The sequence below is a fragment of the Larimichthys crocea genome, chromosome XIII (genome assembly GCF_000972845.2).
Source record: "Larimichthys crocea isolate SSNF chromosome XIII, L_crocea_2.0, whole genome shotgun sequence".
NCBI classification, from domain to species: Eukaryota; Metazoa; Chordata; class Actinopteri; family Sciaenidae; genus Larimichthys; species Larimichthys crocea.
In genome coordinates, this window is record NC_040023.1 from 34,645,193 (window position 1) to 34,667,669 (window position 22,477).

The following is a 22,477-nucleotide window of genomic DNA, read 5'->3' on the forward strand; positions in this document are numbered from 1 at the left end:
GCCAACGACTAAAAGTCATCCCCAGATTTATTCTCGTCCAGCGGCTTCTTGCTCGCTTCTTTACTCTTCTTAGTTTCCTCTGTCAACGTTCCCTTCAGTCTTTTTTCACGCCTGTCAGTCATTAGAGCCCGGTTACATTGCCCCGCTTGCCCAGCTCCTGTTCTGGCACAACACTGGCTCCACTCCCCTGTCTGCAATCGCTGAAATCTTTCTGGTCAGAAACTCCTGTGGTACAAACACTAACACTCCTTTGGTGCTCTGAGCTCACGGTCAAGGCAACGAACTGAGCTAACAGCAGCTACAGTTTACTTCACTGTCCATCAGGAAACTCTGTAAATCACAATTTTCTCCATAAAATATGATCCAGTTTCACCAAAATCAGTGAACTAGTTGTCGTGTTAGTGTGTGACTAAGAACTATTTCACGAATCTGATATGCACTACAGTAATTTCGAGCATCCAGCAGATGATATCACATCCTCCCTTGCACGATTGTTTACATAATCTGCGCCTGACGAGATAAAAAAACGCAGTTTGTGCTTCGAGCGATGAAACTTGACGATTTGATTGACTGACTCTCTCTCTCCTCTCTCTTTGTCACCTTTCAGCCGACCCTCTGGTGGGAAGCATCGCCACACAGTACCTGACCAACAGAACAGAGCATGACAGAATAGCCAAACAATGGACGAAGAGATACGCCACATAGACTCTCCGCCACAAAACACCTTCCCATCTTCCTTTAACCTCCCTCACCCCTTCACTGTACCTCTCTCTACCTCTCGCTCTCACCCATAGTCTGTCAAAGCACACTCACTAAGTGCAACGGTATACCTGCCCTCCTCTCCTCCTCCTCCTCTTCTTCCTCCTCCTCCTCTTCCTCCTCCTCCATCATCATTTTATCTACCGTTTCTGTGTAAAAAAACAAAAAACAAAAGAAAAGAGAAAAAAAAAAGGAAAAATCAAACAAGACAAAAAAATGTCCTTTTGTTCCTTGTTGACTTGAAAGCTTCTTTTTTTTATACAAAGAGTAGATTGGGATTTTTATTTTCCAATATCTGAATGTTGGAAGTATTGTATTGGAGAAAAAACAAAAACAAACACAGAATATTATAATTATCATACGCATTGTCCTCCAGCTATACAGTATGTATTCTCATTTTTCTTAGTGGCACCTGGAACAAACATGCAGAATATATGCTTTTACTTTGTTTTCCTTGTTTTGTTTTCTGTTGTCTTTAGTCGTTTTGTTTTGTTTCTTTTGCATTCGTCATCGATACGTTATCTGCATGGAACAGGAAGGTTTGCGTCAATGGATCCTTCATGCTTTTTAAACTTCCTCTGATTTTGTTTGTACTGTATGTATTTTTTCAAAGGCTTTTGAGGCAGACCACAAAAGTATAGGTCTGCCTGTGAAAGAGGCAGGACTTGTATATTTACTGGCTACCCGCCACCTCTGCAATTGCAGAGTGGTTTGTTGTGCACTTGTATTACTGAAGCACCCAATAAAACACACTGTGGTTGGCTTGTGAGAAAAAGAAAAAACGCTCGGCTCCGTCTGGGATTTGTGTTCGACTGCAGCCTGTTCTCAAATGTTTACACCTAGTCAGTGAACATTCAACGCTCCACACAGGCCTGGTTATAAAACTCAACAGTTGGAAACATCAACGCAAATAATAATAAAGTTCTGAAGATGTCTGCTTCACTTGGGACCTTTAGGGACAAGGAAAGATCCACAATCGTCTCTCATTACTTGAGCTTGATTCAGACTTTCTTTGTGCGGCACTTTTCATACGTAACACAATACGAAGCAGCTTCACACGATAAAACAGCCCTCGCAAACCGAGGAAACGCTATCTTATCATTTTGCAGCGATGAAATACAGGAATGCAGTTGGCAGGAGCTAACGGCAGCTACAGTCGTGGCCAAAAATATCAGCACCCCACATTTCTGTCACATAACACACTACTTCTCCAAACCTATTGTTTATCTCCATGTTTCTGGCTTTGTTTGCATTGGAACAACCCCCCCAAAAAACAGAGAAATCTAACATATTCCAGACAAAATTATTGCTATCCTCAACTTCATATTTGGTAGAAACACTCTTTGGAAACTTTACACCTCTGTACTGGAGTTTTGGACCGCTCTTCTTTTGCCACCTGCTCCAGATCTTTCAGATTTGATGGATTCGTTCTCCAAAAGGCTGTTTTGAGATCTGGACTCATTTCTGGCCACTTCAGAAATCCCCAGCGCTTTGTCTTAGACAATTTAAGCTGTTTTATGAAGTCTTCTGTGGGTCATTGTCCTGCTGTGAGATCCATGACTTCAGCTTTATGACACTGAGAATGGGTAGTCTTCAGATTTCATACAGTCAAGACATCCAGTGCCTGAAGCAGCAAAGAAACCCCTAAACATCAGTGAACCTCCAGCATGTTTGACTGTAATCTTTAGGGGGGAAGTAGTGCATTATGTGACAGAGATATTTTTTGGCACAGGACCCTGATCAGATCATGTGTACAAATAAAAACATGAGACGTCATTGTCGTGAGATGATTTGGACGTCCATATTTCTCGATGGTTTTGGTAAGTTGTGCAGCTGTTTCCGTTGTTTAGGTATCTGGTAATAATTTCAACTTCTCTTTTACCCTTTGTGGTTCATCAAATAAATCTACATAATAGACAACTGATGTTTTATATGTTTCCAAAATGCATCACAGAAGAAGAAAAACCACAGGCGGTTATGCAGAAAGAAAATGTCGCTCTTGCAGTCGAAGTTATGCAGAAGGAAAGTCGTACATCTTTTATATATCTGCATGTTTAAAACGCCACAGATCAACCCAAGTTTCACACTCTGGAGACAACTTGAATTCAATTTGTTTTGTTAAGCACCTTTTGTCCTCGCGGATACAATAAACATTTTACAGAGCCGATCCACAGCCGGCGTGAGTTCTCCCCTCTCAGTGGAAACAGGGACAAAAACTCAATTTGAATACGAACGTCCTCAGTCGCCTTGAGCAGACTGCCACGTGGCAGAGGTGAGGCGGTGAGCTTACAATAGACATAAACATGAATTCACATTCTTTCTCTGTTGATACATTTCTTCGACACCCTTACAACCCCGCTGTAAGATAACAAAAGCGTAATTTAAACGTAAAGCTGTACGGAAACGACGGGTCACCGGGGTCACTGTGGAACGAAACTACATTACAGTACATTACGTACAGATTTCAGGCACTTGTACCTGAGTATTTCCTTAAATGCCACTTTTCTTGGGAAGCATTGTACTTTTTACTTCACGACATTTATCTGGCTTTACCATTTAGGATGTTTGCACACAAAACATATGAAACGCTCATAAAAATGGTTATAAATTACAAATTAAACTACTGAAAAATAAACAATGCATACAGCTAAAATGATGTTGACAGATAAATAATTGGTGATTAATTTTTCATGCAAACATATTTCATGGTTCCATCTTAATAAACATGACGATTTTCTGCTTTTCCTTTAATTGATTTGATTGTTTTAATTAAATTTGAATCACAAAACAAACATGAAAGTGTCACTTTGAGCTCTGGGTAAGTGTGATTAGATTTCTCTCTTTCTTTTTTTGTTTTTACAATTAATTGAAATGATTTCTAAAGAAAATTAATACATTTTATAAGGAAAGTAATTTCCTTAAAAAACTGTTTAAATCGGGGCTGTAAACATGTTTATTTCTGCTGTGAAGTTGGACATTTGAACATGGGGACTTATGGAGACTGACTCACTTCTGGAGCCAGCCTCAAGTGGACGTTTGAGGAACTGCAGTTTTTTTGCACTCCTGCATCGGCTCCACTTCAATTGCGGGTTCATTTCACAGTCCATCATGTGACGTGAGGGGGTTACAATCAGCAACTACACCACTAGATGCCACAAGATCCTACACACTGGTCCTTTAAGTAGATTTTCCTGATTTTACCTTAACTTAAGTGACATTTTAAGTGCAGGACTTTTACTTGTAACAGTATTTATACAGCGTTGTATCAGTAATATTACATAAGTAAAGGATCTGAATACTACAGTAGATCATTATGAAAGCAAGCAGGGAGTCATTCTGCTGAATAGTGAGGTGATTTTAATTACCACACCAAACCTTCACAGGTATTCCTTCACACCCACCTCATATAACACATGGGCTGTGTTTGAAGTGTGTGGCGCTCACACAGATTACTTTATATTTATGTGTGAGTAGGGCAGCTGGGAAACAATGTTTCCAAACAACAGAGACATTTTTAAGACGCTCTCTGCCTGGTGGGAGAATAATTCAACATTTCACAAGAGGAAGAACACTTTAATGAGAATTAGGTTTTTAAAAGAGCGGCTGATCTTTGGTGAAATAAAATCCAAAATACTCAAAACAGAAAGAATGGGCCGCCTTTTTTTAAAAAAAAAGGCCTTTGTTATATGACTCGTTCATGCTGACAAATCATTCCACACAACATGTTTTGGCAGTGTGTGTCATTAGAAATGAGTCATACTAAAAAAGCTTTTAAGCAAAACGCCAAGTCAGCCGTCGACCTGCTCAGTTTTTACATATTTGGTGTCCGGGTTTGGCTCCTCGTGCACATTCGATTACAGAAAAAACCTACTTTACATTTTAATGAAGGCTCTGATTGGACACCGGTGTGCATAAATAACAGGATGGCCATTAGCCTGCAAGACAGTAGCCAGCAGGGCTGCTTGCCAACCTGGCTGAAACCTCCATGCCCGCACTAATGGGCGCTGAAATAACAACTGCACATATACAGTATATTCAGGATTAGGTTAATGTGTTGCGATATTAAAACGTATCTGAATTAATCAGATCGTAAAGCTTTATCAAGATAACACTGGAGCATGGATTTTAAAGGGTTTAAATGTAAATAAACTGAGTGTGAAATGCATAAAGTGGGACTTATTAAGTAAGGGGTTAAAGACGAGCGCATGCTGCTGTCAAAATATTGACACAGCAGTGTTCACAATATGACAAGATGTTAACCTTTTAAACTCACACATCCGCCAGCAGGTAAAAAGTACATAATGTACTCCACGGCTCATTTAACTGCTGCGAGGCGCTCTCTTTCCACCTTACAGATATCTTAATATGTAATTCATTAGTAATTGCATTAGATGCAGAGCAAACATGAAGGTTTTGACATGCTGTTTGCACATGAAACTGTGAAAATGTGCTTTAAAGCTCTGCAGTGTGTGATGGATATTTTCAATTCATCTGCCCAAATATAACACCTAGTTAGTCATGAGTAATTAAAGACTTTGACAGTTTAGGTGTTTTTTTCAGTCTCTGTGGTCAGTGAGGCATCCATTTAGTCATCGCTCATGTTATTCCAGATAAACCACCTGAATGTAGTCAGCATATTTTCCAGATTATCCTCTTTAAAGTCTTTAAATCAACTGCTAGTTCAATTGGGGACAAAGTTTAAGTATCCCCTCATGAATCTGGAGATTATTGTCAGTAAAATCTGTTAATTTATTGAACATAATTTGGATTTTATTGAGGGTTTTAATCAGATAAAAGCTCAGATGAAATATTTAAAGTTCGACCTCCTGTTGCAACAACACTCATCGTGGCTCATGTGTTTATGTTAAATCAGTCATATTAAATAAATATAGGTGAGTTAATCTGTATTAAAAACTCATATGTGAAAGTTTTAAGTGTTTTTTTCAGTCTCTGTGGTCAGTGAGGCATCGCTCATGTTATTCCAGATAAACCACCTGAATGTAGTCAGCATATCTTCCAGATTATCCTTTAAATTAACTGCTAGTTCAATTGGGGACAAAGTTTAAGTATCCCCTCATGAATCTGGAGATTATTGTCAGTGAAATCTGTTAATTTATTTATCATAATTTGGATTTTATTGAGATAAAAGCTCAGATGAAATATTTAAAGTTCACAACTCGACCTCCTGTTGCAGCAACACTCATCGTGGCTCATGTGTTTATGTTAAATCAGTCACATTAAATGAATATAAGTGAGTTCATCTGTATTAAAAACTCATATGTGAATGTTTTAAGTGTTTTTTTCAGTCTCTGTGGTCAGTGAGGCATCGCTCATGTTATTCCAGATAAACCACCTGAATGTAGTCAGCATATCTTCCAGATTATCCTTTAAATTAACTGCTAGTTCAATTGTGGCCAAAGTTCAAGTATCCCCTCATGAATCTGGAGAATTGTTATGATTATTGTCAGTAAAATCTGTTGATTTATTGAACATAATTTGGATTTTATTGAGATAAAAGCTCAGCTGAAATATTTAAAGTTCACAACTCGACCTCCTGTTGCAACAACACTCATCGTGGCTCATCTGTTTATGTTAAATAAAGTCACATTAAATAAATATAAGTGTTTTAATCTGTATTATAAACTCGTGTGATGTAGGCTGTCCTGTTTCCAGAGCAGGGCCGGTGCCGTACAGCCCACTGCAGCCGCGGTACGCTACTTCCGTTCCGCAGAGGGCGACAGGCACCAGCCAGCCGAGACTGTGGCGGAGGTCCAGACACAATAGACCGGGTAAGTTTTAACAGCGAGCGAAATAGATGATTTAACGCCGATATTCCGCCGCCTTGTCAAAGTACACAGGTCGGTGTGTTCGCCGTGTGTGTTTCCAGGGGGGAGTCGAAGGTCGGTCACGCCGAAAAGAAGCAAACAAACACGGAGATCGTGGGTTTTTTTTTTTTTTTTTTTTTTTTTTTAGTTCGGGCTCCGGCTACGTGCTGGAGCAGTTCCTCGTCTTCACTAATGTCTCGTTGTTACATTTAAACACACACACACACACTCGCGTAGGCTTTGTTTTTAACCACGCTATGAAACCAGTACGGTGTAACCGACGAGACAACCGACGGTCGGGTGTGTATCACGGGTTAAACGGTTCACTTGTAAAGGATGCTTAGCAAGCAGCTTCCCACCCCCCCAACACCGAGAAGTAGCCGCGTCCTGAAGTCGCTGGGCCCGGTTGGAGTTGGGGGAGGTTGAAGTAGGGGGGTGGAGGTAGCATTAGCTATATATATATTTACATTTACACATATATATGGAAGAAGAGGAGGTCACCGCCGTTCAGATAAACCACACAAACATTTATCAGCCCTTTAATTATTAAATATCTGCGGAGTTTAACGGCGGGGAAACGGTTAACGTGCGCCGCGTGAACAACCGTGTGCACGTTAGCTTTTAGCTTCGAATCGGCTAACGGCCGTGCGCGAGCGCGCGTGTGCTCGCGTGCGTTCGTTCGTTAACCGTCACGGGAACAAACGTTAAAATAACGTTGGAACAACGTTGAAGCAACGCAGCAGCTAACAACAACAACAACAACAACAACAGCTTTGTTTGCGCCCACTCCTACACACACACACACACACACACACATATATATATAAATATATAAACATATATAAATTCACCGATGGATAAAGAAAATATGGATTTTAAAAAAAAAAAAAAAAATAATATATATATATAAATATATAAAGCATAATAGTGTGTTATTGTAGTTTAAACGCCCACACAGGTAAAGTGTGTGTTGTTTGTGAAAACATGCAAATGAGCAGTGTGTTACATGTAGTGAAAGTTTCTCGTGAATTATGAAACCCGTCGACTATTGTGGCGACTTGTGAGTGTGAATTTAGCATCAACGGATCATAATGAAACTTTGTATTGAACCATTTTTATAGAACATTTCCATGACAGAGGAGTTAGTGTGATAAATGACAGCCGGTGTAAGTCACAATATTAATAAATAAATGGATATCGATATGCATCTAGATACACAGGTTATGAAAACTTTTATTACAGACCGATTCGATACAGTGTAAGAATGATACGATTTGATTCTACGGTTCATATTTATTGTAGATATTTTGTAAAATAAAGAAGCCGATTCTACGAAAGTACAGTACAATATTCCACATATCCCAAGCATTGTTGCTTTACTGGCAAAAATAAAAAAGAACAACAACAAAATCACGTCAATGTATTTATTTTTAGACAAGCACCACAAAAAAAGTCACGCAACGCGCTGCGAGCGGGCCCGGTGGATTTTCCCAAAAGTGTGTAAAGCCGCCAACTGATTCCAAGATTTGCGATACCCGATTTTACGACTCTACAACCTAATTCGTATCGATTGAGGAGGCTGCTACCGACACAGCCGCATCTCTCGCTTGTTAAACCGAATATCTGGTCGCATCGCTTTATCGTTCACAACCCTAATAATAAGATAAAAATAGAATAGTATACAGAATTAATACGTTTATAATGACAAGAAATAGAGTAAATAAACACACATCATCACATCCATCAAACACCCAGGTGTCCCGGGTGAAATACAAGTCAATCTTTGCACAGAAGTGTTTTCACATTTTGCATTTTTCAGTCTCTGGACCTGTTGACTGATAGTTGGCGGTTTTACATCTCTCCATTTTCTTTCCTACTAGTAAAAGAATCCTCAGTATATATCTGCATTATATAGGTGCCAACAAAAACAGCATCTACATCCATAATAATACCTATTTCCTTTTTAATATTCTTTTCATAGCTTATTTTGTTGTTGTTTTATGTGCCTCAGGTCCCGGCTCTTCTCCAATCCAAACCGGTATGTCGGATGAGGATTCCCGTGCCAGCACCAGCTCTTCCTCATCGCCACCTTCCTCCAGCCAAACCAGACAGAGGGACACACTTTGCAAAAAGAAACGGGAGAGCAAAGCCAGCATGAGCAAGACCTCCAAGCTGCTTTCCACCAGCGCCAAAAGGTAAAAATAAACCCCTGGATCGTACACGGATGACTCACGAGTCACGATATATCTAACAATCAGTCGTCGGATGACTTGTTTCTGTGAGAAAAGCACATGACAGCCAACCTCGTTTTTTCACGATAACAACTTTGGCTGCAGATGTGACACCACATTCAGTAAAAAAAAATTCAGAAGAGCACGGCCTGTGCTTTCTAGTACTTCCACATTGCATCATTGTTGAGCAGCCATATAGGAGGAAATCCATCACAGAAGAGGAACACATGCTAATTTCTCCTCAGACAGACAGCAGCTCCAGCAGAGCGTACCGTTACACAGTCACAAGATATGCTGTGTTTGGTGTGAGTGACTCAAAGCTTCCTTTTTCCCCCTCACTCCGTCCTCCAAAAACAAAACAAAACCTCTCACTCTCTTGGTCTTATTATAGCGTGCTTTCACAATCATTGTCGCTCTCTGTTTACACAAGAAAGCAATAGTAGAAATGACATTACTCACCGACTGATAATACGTAATCCAATCTGTAAATCACATTTCATAACGAAGCAGCGAAGATAAGAGAATTTGTGTCTTTTTGAGAGTTTCGTTCTTTCTGTTTTTTTGGCATGTTTGTAACGAGCGGCGACTGATCTTGATTCTTTTCGTGTGCAGGATTCAGAAAGAGCTGGCTGATATCACACTGGACCCTCCGCCAAACTGCAGGTGGGTTTCCTTCTTTGCCTGAACTCTGTTAGTTGTGTCTGCTCTTTAGGAACACACTAATCCAACCATCCTGATACCACTTGTAAGTAATCAACTACTCATATGAATACTCTAACTGGGGTCATTCTTAAACGGTGTGTGGGGGCGGTTTGTACTTAAGGCTCCACCAGGCATGGACGCATCACGTCCGTGTGCGCCGTGGCCGCCGTCAGTCTTTCAAACCCCACCAGAAGTGCCAGGGTCAAGTTCAGAAGAGGATCTCCGCTCAGCTCCGCACAGAATAAGGAGCTGTATTATTTTTAGACAAACGCCACGAGCAGCCTGCGTTAATCTACACAGAACAGCTCGAGCTGGCCGGACGTCAGACGCACAAAAGACAGAGAAAATCCGGTTGATTTTCAAAATAAAACTCCCCTGAGAACAACTACCAGAGAAACAATTTAAGTACGTAGCATATTCACTCATGATAAAGGCACGCAAACCAGAAAAACGACCAGATCTGAGCAGGTTAACAGTCTGGTGGGCGAGATGCTTCTGAAACTCTCCTGGTGGGGTTTGAAGTCACAAACCAGAACAACATTGTGGCCACGACGTGACCGAGACGTGCCCGGTGGGGTTTTGGCGTAAGGTGACAAGAGGCTGTAACTACACACTACATTTAATTTTTCAACTGTGTGTGGAAGATTAAGAAGAGAAGTGCAAAACAGGAGTAACTAGCTCAGATTCTGGTTCTAAATAATATTTGTGAGGTGGTATAAAAAGTTTAAGAATCACCGATCTGAGAAACTGCGGTAAAAGAATGAACAGTGATCAGTAATCAGTGAGATGTGGGGCGGCAGTAGCTCAGTCTATAGGGACTTGGCTCGGGGGAACCGGAGAGCGGCCAAATGAATCGAGTCCAGCACTGACCACAGTATGGAGTGTGGGCTGGCAGCTGGAGAGGGGCCAGTTCACCTCCTGGGCACTGCGAGGTGCCCTTGAACCAAGAACTGAACCCCGAACTGCTCCCAGAACGCTGCTACGTGACTGCACCATCACCATCACTCCACGTTTGCATATCCATAGACACAAAGTGCGTTTGTGGGGTTGTCTTTCGGGTGGAATGATAAATCTTCTTATTGACTGTGATGCTTCTAAATGACCTCAGTTAAATCTTTGGCATTTGTGTACTGCGGTTTCTTCTCTTGCAAGAATATTTAGGGTCTAATCTCAAATCGGTGGATGATATTGTTATCCTTGCCCTATCAAATCTTGTAAAATAAAATAAAATAAAATAGCGTTCGATAGCTACAGTGCATGAGATCATACGCCGCTCTCCTGTCTTCAGAGCGGCCGCACCCCCTTTTAGGTGAAACGAGCGCTGTAAAAAGTGCAGAGTCGCAGCACGCCTGAGGCTGCGGCGTCGCGTCCTGCGCATCAAACAATTAAAAACATCACGTTTACGATTCTCTTTACTTCCCCTGAAGAGCGACAGGCCGTAAAAGAAGAGATATGTGCTGCAGGCTGTCTGCAGCGAGGTTGAAAACTCAATTGTGAGTGTGTGGCAAACACTTGATCGAAGCTTAGTTACTGAGGAAATCAGAAAAGAGTGAGTGACGGTGTAATTAAAGATTTTACTATAAAAAATGTGGCCCTACCATAAAACACTTCCTTTTAGAGTTTGGTTTGACAGTCACCGCGAGCAGAGCGTACTTTAATGTTAATAATTCGCATAAACCGTCTGATAATGAACCTTGTAAACGGCACAAACCAATGTAGGAAGCGGGTGTAACACTGACCTGTTTTCTCACCTGGGCTCGTAGAGAAAGGTCGCTTAATAAGCACAAACGGATGTCATAATACAGACGGCGGCTCCACTTCACCACAGAGGTTACATCACGTTGGACACACACAACCAGAGCCAGAAAAATGAAGTGTGTTAACAGCAGATAATGTGACATGACCTGGAGATCCAATAAGGTCGACTGACAGGGCACCCGTCGACCCGTAGTTCTTTAATTCACTATGATGACATGATTTCTGTCAGGTTTAGTTGGAGAATTGGCTTCATTTAATAAAAACTTTGTGTATTCTGTTCCTTCATTTAGAACAGGGACTATATTTTCTGGTACACCTGACCTGCAGTCTAAACGATGGTTAAGATAGGCGGAGTGATACGATGCATCACTGATATGTCCGACACGTTGCCTGTTAGTGTTGTACAGTTGAAGCGGACATGAAAGTGACCACGTTACACAGAGGAAGCGGCTTGACCCGCAGCCTGAAACTCATTTAATTCACGCTAAGATGTAATCATTGTTCTGTAACGACATTTATTAGAATTTCATTCACAGCCAGTCAAAATAGACGCCGTGACGTCAGCGCGAAGAACCTGGACGATCTGCTCTCACCTATAAATATAAATTCGTTACTACATAAATCATCAAGAGTATTAATAATCCTGCAACACTTTCAGAACTGTCGCGTATCATTACAGTCATACCACGACAAAGATATTTAGCCACAAAACTTTTTTTAAAATAGGAAACGTGCTTATTTTCACCTCGGTGTAACTAAAACCACTCTCAGGAAAGTGTGGCACTCACATCTGGTGTAAGATGAGAGATCTAGATTTGAAGGAAACAGTCATTCAGAGCTGAAACCGACAGATTCGATAATCAGATCGTCATATTTCAAGCAAAAATGTAAACATACGATGGTTCCAGCCTCTCAAATGAGACGATTTGCAGCTTTTCTTATATGATAATAAACGACATGTTTTTTGGGGGGTTTTGGACTGCGACATAATTAATCAGAATATGTCTTGCTGTGTTCTGGGAAATGTTGATGAATAATTAATTGGAAAAGTAATCAACAGATGGCCCTAAATTCATACGATAGGATTTAGGTATGACTCTGCTTCTGCAGCTCTGTTAACTGTAAGCGTCGTGATTTGAAAGCTCGTCATCGCAGCGGGCGTCCTCCGGTGTCCTGAGGCCAATCACTGAAGCCGTCCCCGCTTCGGGCTGCTGACCTCTGATCTCGCGGTGAAAGCGGAAAAGAAAAACGGAGGAATGTCTCATAATGGCTCAGCAGATCAGACAAACTACCTCGGGCCACAAACCGTCTGGATATTTTCTGCCAGACTGGAAGAAATCAGTTTGGTATTTATTCACACGACGCGCCTGCTTTGCATTTTTGTCGTTACCGCTGCCACTTTTCTTCAGACTTTTTTTCCTCATGTATAAAACAACAGCCTGTCGGGCTGATTCTGGGTGGGTTTTTTTAAAAAAGTGGCTCTTCTTTTGTCACTACCTGCCAGCTTACAGGCAAACAGCCTTCTGTTGAAGACGTCCTGTTTTTAAAAGTTGTTAGTTCGCCGCAGGGATGCACGTGGCATGTACAAATGTTTCACTTCACCACACAGGCACGGCTCAAAAGTTTGGGAGTTGTGTAAGTTCGACAGCAGTTTTCAACATTTCCAGCTCAAACTATAAAAATGTGTTTTATTTATAGCAGTTAAATGCATCACAACCCAGTAACTCTTTGTCAATTTCCTCCTTCCTGGAAATTGTCAGTGAGTCATTCAGAAAGTGATTTGCGCCTCTGACTGTTTCATGACTACACCGGCTTATATCGTGGATTAAGGACGGATGACTGCAGCTGGAAGTTCAGGCTCGTGCCATTTTAAATTCATAATGTACTGCTTAATTACAACAATGAGGTGTGACAGCTTAAAACACAACCTGTGCACGACGGATTAAAAGCCGTGTTTAATTGTGGTGATGTATTTTGTAATAAGTTTTATGTTCGGACAGGATCAGGGTTGTTCGGGGGGGTGTGCGACGTCTGCTGGGGGTTTGTTAGTTTGTGCTGAAGGTAACCGCTGGAAACAAACGGGAAAAAACTTTTTATTTCACTGATTAACTCTATAAATGCTGCCGCTCACTCACTCTCATTCACTGTCTATGTCTGTTGACCAGTGCGCTCTCTCTCAAACCATCGAACTTGTGCATCACACTCAGATTTAGAAGATGCTTCATGAAATAAACAAAGCCAGAACACAACAGGTAGAGTATCAGAGTTTTTAGACCATGAGTCCACCTGGACAGTCTCAGTCTCAGAGACGTTTGAGGTCTGACTGGCGGCCGCAGTGTGACGTCGGGCTGCGTTTTTCCGGTTCAACTTCTCCGACCACTGGACGTCGTTGCGTTTATTTGGTGGACACCGCCGCAGCCGAAACACACTGTCCGACTCAGATAAATAGAAAAACCTGCAGTCTGAATGTACTCTCTCTTCTGATATCGAAGGTTGGAGCATGTTTGCAGTGTAGAGATGTAAATGAAACTGAAGTTAAGAGTGCTATGAAGTCCCAGCAGCGCTTTCTCAATTTGTTAATGTGAAAATAGGAAAATGAATCAATTCTCAGAGTGAAGTGAATCCTTCAGAGCAGCTGCAGTCAGACGTTTGGTGTTTTTTGCTGATTCATTTTCTGGCGATCTTTTTAAAACGACTCACTTTCCCAGCTCTAGACAGAGAGTGGTTTTATTCTGTGTCTCTCTCTGAGAGCTCGCTGTGCTAGTTTCCATTTAGAAGTTTGTATTTAATTCTGCTAAAAAACTCAACTCAAACTGTTTAAAGTCTCCATCTTGAACACATCTCATAGTGCAGACATGACTGCTGCCCAGCTGTGTTTTAAAAATGTGCACCACGCTGCTTTGACTTCGTCTGTGCCAGTTGTCCAAACCGTATCTTACGTAACTCAAACAGCACGCCTCGTATGATATCAAACATATGTGATCCTGCATCGTCGCTTGCAGATAAGAGTAAATTGTGAGGGAATGTGTTCGTATCATTAAAAATCAACTACTCGGACGTCGAAGGAAGGAAGTTTTCATCTGTCACGTCTTTTTAACAACCAGTTAATTAGCCGGATCGATTTCTTCAGCGTCGTAGCCGAAGAGTCGGCGGTTAAGGTTGATCAAAATAAGTACAACATCTGCCCCCCCGAAGAGTTTCGGATCAATACTATTATGTCCTGTACTCGTGACCCCCAAGGGGGTTAAAGACCACATGTTCTGCATGTACGGCTGGGCCTCAGTGAGGACAAATCAATACAGATTACAGATCATGACGCACAGACACATCCCGGGGGATTTGCTTTGAACCGAGGCGTCTTCTGAACGATGCACGAGGGAAAAGGAACTTTCATCACTCCGCGTTTAAAGCCGGGGTAAAATATACGAAGATTTTTATGACGGTTAAGTCTACTGGTGCTACTGCGTCTTTGTATTTAAATTGTAATTATTAAAGGCGCGTTTGATCCATTAAAGGCGGCGCAGTTTGAAGATTTCCCCACTTCTTTGATCCGTCGAGCTTCAGAAACAATAGAAACGTTTAATACGCCGTCTATCCCTGCATCAAGTTTTTGGGCGAGTTTCTCTTTAACGACACATGTCGAGCAGATCTTCAATGCATGGGATGGCGGCAGCTCGAGCGGCGCTTTACTGAAGAAAGAAAATAATAAAAACGCCCACGCACTCCTGAACGCTGCCAGTAAGCTCGAGTTGTGCAGTGATTCATCAGGTTACACACACACACACACACACACACACAGTACATGAATGAATGTGACTTTCATACTTGCTTCGGTTACTCCATTGATGTAGATCCAGAAGCATCTGTTTGAAGCAAATAATGTATATTGACATATCGACTTGTCCTCAGTGTGTGTCTTTATTTATTTATTTATTATCTTGTATGTGTTTGAAGACCAGATCTACTTTGTGACAGCCGAGTGTTTGTCTTTCATCCTCTGCATTCCTGATGACACGGATCCAGAACAGTCGATACTGTTCACCGACTGTTTACAATTTCAAATCTGAATCATGGTGTGAATCCGTACCGAGAGTGAAAATTAATTTAGTGTGAGAGTTATAGAGAGATCACTCCTGTGTGGATGTTTGAATTCATTTGTTTGTTGCAGTGCTGGCCCAAAAGGAGACAACATCTATGAGTGGAGGTCGACCATCCTGGGACCACCGGGCTCCGTGTACGAGGGAGGCGTCTTCTTCCTGGACATCGCCTTCACACCCGACTACCCCTTCAAACCCCCCAAGGTACTCGTATCAGTATCACTGATGACCAACTGTGGATCCTAAATGAGAAAAAAATGATTTGATCCAATAAAAACCTGAACAGTTTACAGCTGAGTATTGATGCCAGAGATTAGTATCAGAAGAAAACTGAATTACATGACTCATAAATTCATTTTTGACTCTGATATGAAAGTTTGCACAGATGTTTTTGCTATTTTTTCATCCTGTGTGTTAGATTTAGCAGCAGACCCTCCAGGAATTCACGATGTTGCGATTTGCAACTTCAGTGAATCCCTGTGAATTCAGGGCGGTGTTTTAACCAATCACCGCGATTTTACCGCGATTTTTCCGCAACTTCCGCGCAGTCTGCCTGGGGGATTGAACTCGGCGGGTCAGGGGTGGCCGCACTGTGTGGGAAGATCCCCTCATGGGACCTCTCTCCGGTGCTGGCTGGCCCCCGCCGGGTGCATTTCCTCCACGGCGCTGCGCCGCAACCAGCTCTGGGTCGGCTTGGAAAGGCTCAGGGGCGAAGGTGGCTTGCGGCTCCAGCAGCGAGCTTTACAGCGCCCGCCCGGACCTCGCCGCTTCCCAGGGCCGTGGACTTAGTGCTCGCTGCGCCCTCTCTGGGGCTCGCCCCCGGCGCGACTGTCGAATCGCAATTTATCGCAACTTTCACTTCCTCCCGCAACAAAATCGCAACAAAAATGTAAAAAGCACCGCAACTTTCACCTCATGCAACATCAGGCATTTTAGGCGGCAGCTATTTCAAAAAAGGCCCGCGAAATCCTGGTGGGACTGATTTAGGGAGCTCTCTTTACAGAATATAATATTCATTATTAAATATTATAAATTATATATTCATCAGTTTGAATCTCTCTCGCAGTCCACCATGTTTCCACTGCAGCACAAACTAAACTCCACATAGGGACTTTTTTGTGACCGCAGTAGTTCCTCCTTCACACTTCTCACAGAGGGTGAGGTGAGGGTGTTGCAAGCAGCAACGACACCGTTAGATACCACAAAATCCTCCAGGCTGGATCTTTAGCTTTGAAATGTTACTTCAACGTTACAGTTATGTTAACGCCCCCCACCGTCACTCCAACTTGAGCCCATTGCTTAATAAAGATGTAAATGATTTATTTAAAAAGCGTGATGAACATAGATACTTTATTTGCTTTAATGGTTTCCTAAAACCAGCCGTCTGCTGCAGGCTCCAGTGAACGACACTCTCACCGTGAGTCGAGTGTTTGTTTGGGACTATTTTAAAACCTGGCGAGTATTTCAGGCGGCAGGATGTGAATGTATGTGAGATGGACCCAAAATAAACTAGTGCGTGTGAATGATGTCTTTCTAAGACGAATTTTATTGTAGTTTTTATTGTAATCTATCTTCTGCACCTGTTAACTCCTCACGGCTTCTCCTAGCAGCACATAAACAAACATCACAGGATCTTCTGGAGCCTCCTCTCTGCGGTTTACACACTTTTTACATTCTCGAGTGTAAAACTTTTGTGGGAAACGGTGCAGAATGTTGTTTGTCCTGATTTTTTTTGGGGGGGAAACGAGTCCTGCTGAACATGTTTGGCCTCTTCTGTCTCGAACATCCACTGCATGCAGGACAGCATGCTTTTATTCTGTAATTGATTCCCTCCTTCATAATAAGAGCGTTTTTGTTGTTTTCCAGCTCACTGCTGCTTCGTCTGCACGGTAGAATTTAGACGCTGTATTTTCCACAGACTGTACACGAGTACATTTGTTTGTCCCTGCAGGATTATTTGGACCAATTAAGTTAATTTGTGCAACAAATTGGGCCGACAACAATAAAAAGACCCGAGATGATAAAACACAAAAACAAAGTGTTTTTAGATTCTGCGGTTTGTTCAAATTTCTCAGCTCTCCTAACATTATATATTTTTGACAATACACGTGATGCGTGTGAGTGGAAAGTTCGGGTTGCTGTGAAGTCAGCAGGAAGTAGACTTGTGAAGTCACACAAAGGTGAACCCAACCACGTATTCACACATCCACACACACACACACACACACACTCCGTGACAAATTTCAGCCTCCTTGGGGTGAAAAACTGTCAGGGAAATGTTCTCTGACTAACCGACCTATCGAGCTGCTGGTCACAGCTAAAAATACCCGGACAGGCGGCGTGTGAGACATCGTCTTCGCCGAACACTCCTGCACGTTTTGTGCTGCAGACTGACGCGTTCAGGCGTCTCGGTTCCAGCTCAGATTTCCCACAACTCGCTAATAATTTTATTTTCGGTGTCCGCTGCTTCGATGAGAAGTCGATGGTTTGTGTGAGCAGCTCATAGTGTCTCCTGGCATGTAGAAGTACCTGTGTTCAGCCACCAGAGGGCTTCCATCTCTTGTCATATGACTGGACAGTGCAGGCTGTGTATGACTGAAGTACAGTTCAGTCTTAATGTGACATTTCTAAACAATATTGTACTCTCAGCGAGACGACAGATTAATATTTAAACCCTCAATCCTGCAGCTGTATGTAACCTCACAGATGTTTTGTTATTAACTGTTTTGTATAAAGTGTTTTTTGTACCCCGACGCTGAACGGCACCGCTTTCGTGTCCGCAGGTAACGTTTCGTACGAGGATCTATCACTGCAACATCAACAGTCAGGGCGTGATCTGCCTGGACATCCTGAAGGACAACTGGAGCCCCGCCCTCACCATCTCCAAGGTGCTGCTGTCCATCTGCTCCCTGCTCACAGACTGTAACCCAGGTAAGACCGAGCACGGTCGCAGCGACCCCGACCGCTGCGTCCAACATGTTGTTGACTGTCAGAGGTCGAGAATACGAACACGGTTCCAATGTGTCCTGGGAAAACCTGGAAATTTTTTCATAGTTTGTCTGAAACTCAACCGTTGGATGGATGAGCCGCACGGTATGACACTTCAAAGCGGCAGGTGTTTGTATTTTGGGTGAAATTCTCAGGAAATCCCAGTGACACATGATCACATGTACACAGACACAGTTCATTAAGGATGCAGCGTGTTGTTGTGGTCGATAAATACAAACAGAGCCGTTGATCGTACGTTTCAGTTTCTACTTCTTCTTTTAATGGGCTAATAGGTGAGTCATATAAAACCTTAAACTGTTACAGATGGCTCAGTGTTACAGTTAGAGTTTAACTGTATCCAACTGTAGCCAGTTCACTGGAAAGCAGGGCCGGTTCTAGGCACGGGCAAGAGGGGGCAGTGCCCCCTTAAATAAATGTCTTGCCCCCTCAAATCAAAATTTAGAAGTTGAGAAAGCAATTTTCATATGCTCACATAATTATACGCTGGCTGCTACGGTTGACAAAATTATTTGTTAGTGCGGAAAAAACGCCGAAAAAGAGACACACGGTACAGTATTAGCTTTTCTCTATCACTCCACTGTACGTGATATTCACAGGCTGCGCAGCACACACACCCCTCCTCTCAGCGCCCAGTAAACACCCAATCACTGTTGCAGTATGCATGAGGCAAAGACGTAGCCTGACTGTGTACTGTCAGGTTTCAGCATGATATTGACGGAGCTGACGAAAGACAGACACGCTGCCTTGACTATTTGTGCCATTTTATGCACACCCAAGAAGAAGAGGTAACAACGAATGTTATGGTCAAAGAAATAGCTGGGCAGACGTGGGCAGTACGGACTGCCGTTCTTCAGAGGGAACTGGGTAAGCAGCATCAAGTCTTTCACTTAACTGCTAAGACCACTGTTCTGTGTTGTTGACACCAATGGTCCGGCCAATCACAATTGACTTGTAAAAGCACCGAGTTTTTACAAACACTTAGACAGTATGCTTTCGGTGGCTACGCCTCCCCCACTCTCACGAAAAAAAATGATACATCAGTCAAGAATTCCATGGCAGGCAACTAGTAAAAATGCAGGACTGGATAAGTCCCGAGGCCAGGTTACTCAAATAGCGAGGACTGCTCGCATCCAGAATATACCAACATGCTTGCCCTTCCTGATGGCAGAAAAGAAAAGAAAAAGGTTAAAGCAATTAAAGTGCAATTGCAATCGTGAAATAATAAGACGTCACGTCAGTATGAACTAGCAGGAACACAAATGCATCAAAGCTGCACCAACTTAAGGTAGGGCAGCGGGTTTTCTTTAACATAGGCCCGCCGTGGCACTAGTTAACACAACAGTATCAATAAATATTATTTTGATCGAATCTGAACTCATTTCACATAGGAGTACAGTCTAGTTATTGTGACTTCATGGGCTCAGGATTAACCACATCAAATGAGGGCGTGATCAAAATTTCCCTGTGTTTTGAATAAATGGCACCTCTTTTGAGAGTCTGCCTTAATTCTGAAGTTAAGCGTTGGGGCGTGTTGGAAGACCACAGTGCAGAATACGCGTAAAAGCGCGTAATTGTGCGTAAAAACAATTGCGCGCAGATGGGAGAATAGGCCCCTTAGGTAAATCTGTGATAGCAACCTGAAATTTCATAATTAATTGCATAATTAGCAAAGTGTTTGAATTGACTGGCCTAGGCATGTTCGGTTTGGAGAGATTCAATGAATGAAAACGCCATTACTATAAGCACAAAAAGTGCTGGAGTATGGTCTGTACACATGATGCCCCCGTAACATTTCTGACTGCCCCCTCATATCTGCCTGCCTAGAACCGGGGCTGCTGGAAAGCACAGCAGGGCGAGAAGAAGCGAGCGAACACGGAGCGAACACGGAGCGCTGACCACCTTCATCGTGAACCCTGCATCCCTGACAAACAGGAACAAAACTGGGGTTAGATGTTTCAATGAGCAAGTCCTGTAATGTGAAGAAAAACTCCTCGGTCAGTGAACCCTGACAAGGTCACACTTTATTTTTTAACGGTTTCTCTGTAACTCTGACTCGGTTATTAATAAACACAGCAGGAAGCGGTGGCAAACGTTTCTGTTCTACCTTTACATCCACGAGGAGAGACGGGAGAAAACAAAACACCTCATTCACGCTGAGACCTGTTTGTTTTTTATAGAACTCTGATTTGAATCATGAATCACCTACAAACAGCAATTTTCCACGTTTTCACAAAACAACACGAATATGAAACTGGCGTGTGTGAATGCTGGTAAACGCTGCCACCTTGACAGGAAACCCAGCGTCATCTGGACATCCTATTCTATTTTACACCTCGCTCGTAAGAGCGAAAGCAGGCAGGGATTTTTTTTTCTTTCTTTTTTTTTGCATTTTACCTGATACTCGAGGTCACAGACACACACACGATACGCTCTGACAACTTTCCGCTCCGTAAAAAAACATTCTTAAAATACTGATCTGAAAACATTCTGACCAAACAGGATAGAAGCTCTGCAGCTGAAACGACAAAGCTCAAAAGAAGTCTGTCGTTTTACTCTCTCTCTCTCCGTCTGTCTTCATGTGCAGATACATTTAACTTATTTTTAATTTTTATTTCCCGTTCAGCCGATCCCCTGGTGGGAAGCATCGCCACCCAGTACACAACTAACAGAGCGGAACATGACCGAACAGCCAAACAGTGGACAAAGAGATACGCCACATAAACCCACAGAGGACGACAGTGGGACGACGAGGAGGACGACGAAGAAGAAGAGGAGGAGGAGGAGGTGGAGGAGGGGTGGGGGGGCTCTGGGTGGTTTGTGTTGGGGGGTTATTTGTATCTCAGATTTTTAGTACTTTATTGTCTGGTATATTTTTTGCTTCCTGATTAAGTTATCTCCGCAAATATGGTAATAAAGGAAACACAATGGAAAGGACGTGTTTGTCTGCTGTGTGTGTCGTTAATTGAAAACAACAATTAGCAGGTAATCACTTAACCAGGTGTCACACAATGTTTTTGACACGGCGATGACCTGATTATGAGAAAATTTGGTAAAACTTTAACTCTCTATTCAGCAGTGGTGCACTTATTAATCATAGCTGTACGCAGTGAATGTTAATTAATTACCTGTAAGTGGATGACAGTGTTTATACAGGAGAGGATATGATTGTTGGGTGTAACAAATACAGGATATTACATGGTATATACAAAGCAAAGCAAGATAAATATAGAATTTAACCAGTTTTCATTTAATTCGTTTTATTCGACAAACCAGAGAGTGACCGAGCTGCATGAAACATGAAGACACAAACTGTCACACACAGCAAAGGAGATATTTATACAAATCTCTCGTGTCTAAGCTGAGATATTAATCCTCCAAAGCGACGCCTCAGTGTTCGTCTCTCTCTGCTCCCGATGACTGGAACCTCTTGAGGATCTTGTGTCCTGCCAAGAGTGAACCATTCCACGGAGGCCTGAACCGCCGCCAGACAGCTGAGCCTGGTAAATAAATAAACTGTACCTCTCTGTACAAGTCTTTAGTAACGCACATGTTTTTGTTTTTTTTAAACTGACAAAGGGCTCCTCGTCTTCAGTTTGAGAGTCTCTTCCAGAAACCTGATCTATTCTTTTTTTTGTAGAGTGGAAAAGCGGCCAAGAGTTAATAGATGACTAACCTTCAAAACACAGTTTTTATACACGTGCAATAGGAAACTTGATCAGACAAATTCCTCTGGTCAGCGATCGTAAATGTTAATCATTCACATGTATATCAGCGGTAGGTACGGCATTCCACTACTGACCTAAATAAACCACGGCGAGAGAGACGCCTTTTTAAAAACAAGACAAATTCATACACAGAGTCCAAGGCTGGCTCATCCGATACCGGCACAGGTGCACCTCAATGAACAATCCGATGTGGCACACCTGAGAGGCAGACTAGAGGACAAAAAGGAGACAGTTGAACACGTAACAATCAGACATTCACAGCATGTATTTGAGCATCTGAGGCTTCCAATGAGCCCGAGGGTGAGTTATATAAGTCAGTAAGCATGAAAAACAAGTAATTAAAGCGTGTGAGAATCGATGTTAGGTGCCGT

At 42.5% G+C, this 22,477-nt stretch overlaps 2 protein-coding genes across 3 annotated transcripts in view; both read left to right on the forward strand.

Moving 5' to 3' along the window:
- LOC104933087 (ubiquitin-conjugating enzyme E2 E2) overlaps window positions 1-870 on the forward strand; it is a 34,780-nt gene extending 33,910 nt beyond the window's left edge. For both annotated transcript variants that reach the window (XM_027287088.1, XM_027287087.1), the window contains exon 6: window positions 608-870. In XM_027287088.1, coding sequence (XP_027142889.1) covers window positions 608-705 — 98 coding nt within the window. In that variant the 3' untranslated portion in view covers window positions 706-870. The remainder of the gene's footprint in view (window positions 1-607) is intronic.
- A 5,547-nt stretch (window positions 871-6,417) lies between these two features.
- On the forward strand, window positions 6,418-21,132 carry LOC104933086 (ubiquitin-conjugating enzyme E2 E1). The gene is made up of 6 exons (XM_027287284.1): window positions 6,418-6,548; window positions 8,596-8,779; window positions 9,428-9,478; window positions 15,444-15,576; window positions 18,156-18,303; window positions 21,005-21,132. The coding sequence occupies exons 2-6, from the start codon at window positions 8,625-8,627 to the stop codon at window positions 21,100-21,102; spliced, it is 585 nt and encodes a 194-aa protein (XP_027143085.1). The 5' UTR covers window positions 6,418-6,548; window positions 8,596-8,624; the 3' UTR covers window positions 21,103-21,132.
- Window positions 21,133-22,477: the final 1,345 nt, after the last annotated feature.